Source organism: Seriola lalandi, unplaced genomic scaffold (genome assembly GCF_002814215.2).
Source record: "Seriola lalandi dorsalis isolate HSWRI2012SDOR001 ecotype SW California unplaced genomic scaffold, Sedor1 jcf7180002054932, whole genome shotgun sequence".
NCBI lineage: Eukaryota > Metazoa > Chordata > Actinopteri > Carangiformes > Carangidae > Seriola > Seriola lalandi.
The window spans coordinates 211,773-218,882 of NW_019525484.1; the positions used below are offsets into that span (position 1 = coordinate 211,773).

Sequence of the window (7,110 nt, forward strand, 5' to 3'; positions counted from 1 at the left end):
GAGGGAGGGAGGGAGGGAGGGGTGCAATGAGGTGATAAAACAACACCTCGTCAAGACCTCGCCCTTCATTCCACAGTGCAGTTTGATGCCTGTCGGCCCGGCCCGCATGCCTGACCTGATGTTACCCATCCGGTTACAACACACACACACACACACACACACCTCTGACGCCACGCTTTAATCCACGGATAAACCCGCTCCGCTGCAGCCGCCACCGCCGAGTCAAAATCTGAGACACGTCTGAATTTTGAGGAGAAAACAACCTGAATGTGACACGAGGAGGAAGGAGAGCAGAACGAGCGAACGAGGCTGGGACACACACACACACACACACACACCTGGATCAGGTGATTGATGACAGAACGGGAGATTACGAAAAAATCTCACCCGTCAGATACTTGACTCATGAATTATGAATCTGATCGGAAATCATTAGTCATGAAACCTGACCCGGACTTCCTGAGCCTCACCTGAGAAAACTGCTGAATCTGTACACACTTAGTTAACGCTGACCTCTGACCTCCCTGGAGAGGAGAGGAAGGGAAACTCTCTCGCAGTTAAGAGCTGCTGCCTGTGTCCGACACTCGAACACTTTAATACAAATGTTTTGCTTCTGTTTGATTAATTAGTCATTCTTCCTTGTGTTTCTTCGTCTCTGTTTTGTCCCCTCTACAAGTGTCACTGTTCTTATTGTCTTTTCCTGGCAAAATAAAGCACCTCACATTTTGTCCAGAAACAGTTTATGGAGCATAAAAACTAAACGCTGCTTCTCCGTGTTTATTTCTGACTCTGGAGACACTGATCGGACCCGGTCCTGGACCCGGTCCTGGACCCGGTCCTGGACCCGGTCCTGGACCGTCTGAGAGGCGTGGGCGGCTCGTAACGAAGCAGCAGAAGTGAAGAGAAGTAAATATAATCCCAGCAGCATCTTCATACGTCTCTGCTCTGCTGCTGTGTAGAATTCATGACACAAAACGCAGCTTCAACACCAAAACAAATGCGTCCACGCCGACATGTTCGGGGTGTTTCTGTGCAGATCTCCATCACGACTATATGTTCCCTAAACACCAGCATGTGTCAGACCTCTGCTCCGTCTCCACCTGCTCTGTTCACACACATGTTTTAAAACAGCACTGCGTTTATTTCTAATATCAATCCCAAAGCTCTTTGTGAGTTTCATGAAGCTCAAAAACGAACAGTGTGTTATGACTGAGACTCGCTTCAGGTTTGCTGAGAGTTACAGTTACAGCAGGAAGCTTCATTATCAACTCTCCCTCTGCTCTGCAACAGTAAGTCGTTACAATCCCCAGAGTTTTACAGCTTCGCTGGTACACTGTACACACACACACACACACACACACACACACACACACACACACACACACACACACACACACAAACACACACACTGTAGTGCAAAGTGCAAGGATCAGTTCACAGCAGAACTGCCACAAAATCCCTGTTTCAAAACTCTTTTTTTTTTAAATGTTAAAAATTTACCATCAGGACTCGATTAAAGCAGCAAATATAAGTTTTAGTCGACTGACAAACTATTTTGATAATCGATCAATCACTTTAGTCGATTATGAAGCAAAAATATCAAACATCTGCTGCATCCAGCTGCTGAACTTTGAGATTTTTGATCTTTCATCTTTCTGACATGTTATAGATCTAATAACTTCTCATCAGAACTGAAAATGTGGAAAACCACAAGAAAAGATAGAATCATTTTGCTAAAACTCCTTTATTTTACTGTACGCTGAAATCTGCCTTCACTCCTCAGGCCTCGGTGTCACGTTATCATCCCCATGTCGAGCGTGTGGCTGTAATTACAGGTTTTACTCAGGTATTTTCATTGCAGTTTCAAATGCAGCTCCTCTCTCTCTCTCTCTCTCTCTCTCTCTCTCTCTCTCTCTCTCTCTCTCTCTCTCTCTCTCTCTCTCTCTCTCTCTCTCTCTACACTGTAATCCACTGTTACTCCTCTTATCAGGAGGGATGCAAAGTTAATATCAAACCACTAAACGCGAGCGCTCCGCAGACTCACGTCTCCTGTGTCGACTGTTTATTTACTTTAGCAGTTTGAATGTGTCTCTTTATTTGTGTGCTTTCTTACACACACACACACACACACACACACACACACACACACTGTATCTGTGATCTTTCTTAAGCCTTCTTAAATTACTGCAAAAACTGCTGCATCATGTCGGCAAACACAGCAGCTGCACGTACACACACCACTTCATGTGTTGTTCCCTTCACAGCCACTAAAAACTTTCTTTCAAATCTTCAGAATTTCTACATTTTAATGCAAAATAAGCAAAAATCAGAAATAAAGTTGAGAAAAAAAAAACACTTCAAACCAGTGAGAAAAGAAAAAAGGTCAAACAGAAATCTCCCATTTAAAATAAGCAAACTGTGTTTTTGTACAGACTCGCTGCTTTTTTCTTTTCTCAAAGATCTTTTTATTGGATTTTTAACGAATGGACAGAATTCATATTGTGAACGTGTCCATGTCCATATAACCCCAACCCAGTATTCCTTATACACAGAGGTACTTCGCCCCTGGAGTATTACAGAGGTGATGGAGGTCGGGTTTTGCATTTAGAAAAGAAAGATATGAAATAAATGGGGTTTAGAAATGGACAAACTCCGACTGAACGTCCCCACACCTTCAGGAACTTTTTTTGTTTGGGTTATAGACCGGATCTTTTCAAGGTGGAGAGACAGGACATGATGTCCCCCCGCCACTGAGCGTGGGTGGGCGGAGCCTCCATCTAAGTAATACTGCACACCTGGCCAAAAGAGAGGCGAGGCCTTGTTGCTGTGGTTAGACGCTGAGAAAGTTAATTAAGTACATGCTTAATGATTAGCACATGTGTGTGTGTGTGTGTGTGTGTGTGTGTGTGTGTGTGTGTGTGTGTGTGTGTGTGTGTGTGTGCGTGTGTGTGTTTTCTGTGCTCACCTGTACGACCCCGCGATGACCTCTTCACAGTCGATGATCATGAACTTCTCCAGGACCTGTCCGGTGAATTTCTTGCCGCTCTTGGTGCAGTACGTGTCGCCACACACGGTGCGAATGCGCATGTTCTGCACGGAAACACGCAAACACACGCGTTACCGTTAGAAACAAATGCACATGGAAGAAACACGGTATTTGAGTAACACGCTGGGATCGTAAGAAATTAGAAAAATCAGAAGGTGGTTCTGTGTTTAGTCGGTGCTGCCTTGTTTGTTTTTTTACAGGCTGCTACATGTCACGTTACAATCTCTCCAATCCTGTTCTTAACACTTCAGTGTGACTTCTGGAGGTTCAGTGTAGAGACGTCTGTACAGCAGAGGTTGCAAAACACTTTCTCACACACAGCCACACACACACACACACACTAAGAGATCCAACTCACTATTTTACGGTTGAGACGTCGTCTCAAAATCCTTACATCCACAATTAAAGCTCCTCCAGTGTAAAGGTCTGTGTCCATGTGTAGTGTGATTATAGATCAGCTCTAGCTTCTATATTAATACTGTGAAAGTATCAAAGCCTCAGTCCACAGAGAAATGCACACAGCCTGTATTCAGAAACTGAGCCTTAAAACCAGCCGTCAGGACTTCTGGAACTTTGTGATGTCACAATAAAGCAGTCACCAAGCCCCGCCCACCTGGACCCACCATCCAAACCTTGGATTTGGTTTCTCCGAGTGTTTTTACCTGAAATCTGCTGTATTTTTATTGGATCACTCAGAAAACAGTCAGCCAATCAGAAGAGAGGCTCAGAGCCTCCTCTCTTCTGATTGGCTCACCGACCTGTTGTCACTAGAGCTCCAGAGAGAAGCCTGAGAGAGGAGATGTAAAACTACACTGAGACGGTTTTTGGGTCTTAAAACCACAAATATATCTTCTTATGTATCAACACTTCAAATAAACCACAGAAGAAGAAGAAGAAAATATGGAGCTTTAAAATGACTGATCACAAAGAAAAGTTAAAGAGGACTGAACTTTGCAGCCGACTGTGACACAGACTTAGTTACTCCCCGTCTTCACTTCTACTTTGTTGTGACGCTGATAAATTCATAAAACAGTTGTTTCCATCTACGCATTTCTCTGTGTCTGTTGTCAGACGAGGGAACAAACATGAAGTGGTGATACAACAGCTGCCATCTTCAGATTCACACAATCTGCGGGGCCGATGGGAGAAAAACACCAGACAGAGCGGCTTAATGAGGACGTACTCCCAGCGTGTCCTCATTAACATCAACTCTCTCATTAGCGGATGCAAACCAGAGTTTTATTGCGAGTTAAAACAGCAGCTGATGGGCTCACGCTGATTAAGAATAAAAATGGCTTATTTTCTACATTCATTCATCATTATCATCATGACCTTCAGCGTCTGTGCTAAAGCTAAAGCGCTAAAGTGTAGATCATTGTGGTTCGACTCTTTTATTTTCACTGATATTCAGGCGGGAAACAGCTGATCTTCACCGTCTCTGTGTGTCAGTGGGTGTGTCTGTCTTTCAGGCGTCTCTTGCCTGAGAAATGAAACGTTACAGAAGTAAAACAGAGTGTGTGTTCGGGACAGTTCTTACACTCAGGTGCGAGTTCTGGATGTCGAGCGCGGAGCACATGTCCGTGAAGTAGCTGAGCTGCTTCTCGTCCAGCAGGATGTAGACGGGGACCTTGCGCTTGTTGGACGCCTCCATCAGATCGCACATCAGGTCCACATCTGTGAACACGTCCATCACCAGCGCGATCACCTGGAGCGGGGGGGGAGGGGGGGGGGGCCCTCCACTGTTTAGATAACAGATACAGATTTAACTACAAGGATTTCTGACTCAATATTTTCAAAACAAAAGATAATTATAGCTTTAAAGAAAACTACAACTGGTTTTGTGAGGAACACGTTCACAGAGTGTCTGGATTAACCTGCCCTGACGCCCCGGGGGGGGAAGAAACATTTCTGTTGGGCCCCTCCAGATGCCTCCAGGTTCTCCTACAGTGCAGTGCACACAAACAACAAATAGCAAATAGCAGCTTTATTTAACCCAGAGACCCAGAAACCAACGACTACTCCTTTACAGGAAGACGACCCGGCCCCAGGCTTTCTGCACGTCAGACGGTTCATGTGTAAATAATAAGTTAATGTGGAGAAGCACCACGTCAACACAATGTAAAGTACAGGTGGTTAGAATTAGAACCAAACCCAGGGTCTTCTCTTAGGTCAGATGTCCAAAATTAAATATCACAACACATAAATTCACTAATCAAATGACCAAAAAGCAGCTGGCACAGATTAAAACTGGGTCTTAAAATCTCTTTTCTTAAACTATTAAAATGGCTTCAGGATCGTGGCGCCGAGTCTTCGAAGCTGAAATGTGTCACAGTTTGTTTTTAGGATTAACAAGATTAAACCTGGATAATAAAGGCTTTTAATCATCTATAAAAGGAGAGTGCTTTGGAGTTTTTCCTGGATTTTGTTTTATCTACACGTGTCCCGAAGAGTTCTGCCCTAAAACTGAAGCTTTTTCGGGCCCCTGCAGCTCAGGGGGCGGCGGGGGACATTTTCCCGCTCTGCTCCGTCGGTAATCCAGCTTTAATTCAGCATAAATATTGAACGTCTCGCTTTACAAACACACTCTTCATACGCACTGAGAAGAAAAGAAAGGGCCCTCCATACGGTGTGTGTTATGCAACATTAACGTACTAATGTACACCAAGAATGTGTGTGAGAACACGATGAGATGCATACACGCCTACGAGCGTGTATGCACATGCCATGTCACCGTTTGCAAATGAATAACACATACTTCAACTGACTGAAGGCACCTGAGAGACACTTTCATCAGCTGTCAGTGAAAGCAACAGGAAAAACATTCATGTGCAGGAAATACACCAATTTATTTCAGGTGAATCCTGTGATGGTTAAAACATGAAACCAGTTCAACTGTAAAACAAACTGATGTTAATGTGTTATAAAATGTTTTTTGTGAAGGTGAAGTCCGGCTCTGCCGACACACACAGCGGATGAACTGCACTCAGAGTGTCATTTGATCTGACACCTGCTGACTCTGCACAAGCGTGTGAGAAAGAGGTCAGTGTTACTGCGGCGTCTGAGAGAACGAGGCTCCTCCTCCTCCTCGTGTCTCCGCACAACATTTGATGCGGGTTTCAATTCCTTTTTTTTTTTAAATTTTATATTAGCAGCAGACTCCTGCACATAAACCCCGTCTATTTATACACACAGAAGAAGGAAGAGTCTGTGGAGACGTGACTCATCTGCAACATGTGCCTCGCTCTCAATAAACCAGCTGTTCCTTATTTGACTGTTAGTCCAGCAATCATGAGACGACATTCATGATAAACCCAGAACTTTCAGTCATAAGTTATAACCCCACGTTTTACATTAAACTGATAACGAGTCAATACGCCATCAGGGTCAAGTTAATGATTATTATGCTGCCTAAGTGCTGCATTTCATTTCTACAGAATCCAAAGTGGCAGTGAGTCCAATGGAGGTGTTACTGAACGGGACTAAAGGGCACAGACCAAAGAGACAAAAAGGGACTACAAAGAGACACAAAACAACCACAAAGAGACACAAACAACCACAAAGAGACACAAAACAACCGTAAATAAACAGATACAATCAAAAAGAGACATAAAGTGACTAAAAAGACGTGCAAAATGACTACAAACAACAACGAGCCACAAAACAACCACAGAGAAGCTTAAAAAACCACAAAGAAATGTAAAACAGCCATAAAGACACAAACAACACCGCAACAAGTCAAAAAAAATGACCACACAGATTTGCAAACGAGACACAAAACAACCGCAGAGAAGCTGAACAACCACAAAGAGACAAAAACCGACTACAGGTAGATACAAAACACCCACAGAGTCTCTGTCAGTCTGGGTGTCTAGCGCCTGTAAAAGAAGGGTGGGGGGCTTTTCACATGTCTGAGTCCAGGGGCCCATTGACTCATAATCCACCTGTGCTCATGTCCACCATGGAGACGGAGATCAGAGAGTCAAACTCCTCCGACCCGCGAGCCGAGGTCAGCCGCTGAATGAGTGACAGAGCCAGATAAGAGCTGATCAAACATGTCAGCGGGG

General features: G+C 44.3%; 1 protein-coding gene across 1 annotated transcript in view; it reads right to left on the reverse strand.

The window, feature by feature from the left end:
• sack1c (scaffolding CK1 anchoring protein C) overlaps positions 1-7,110 on the reverse strand; it is a 16,505-nt gene that overhangs the window by 7,259 nt on the left and 2,136 nt on the right. The window contains exons 2-3 of the mRNA XM_023393261.2: positions 4,584-4,751; positions 2,966-3,090 (exon numbers count right to left, since the gene is read on the reverse strand). Of these exons, the coding sequence (XP_023249029.1) occupies positions 2,966-3,090; positions 4,584-4,751 (293 nt within the window). The remainder of the gene's footprint in view (positions 1-2,965; positions 3,091-4,583; positions 4,752-7,110) is intronic.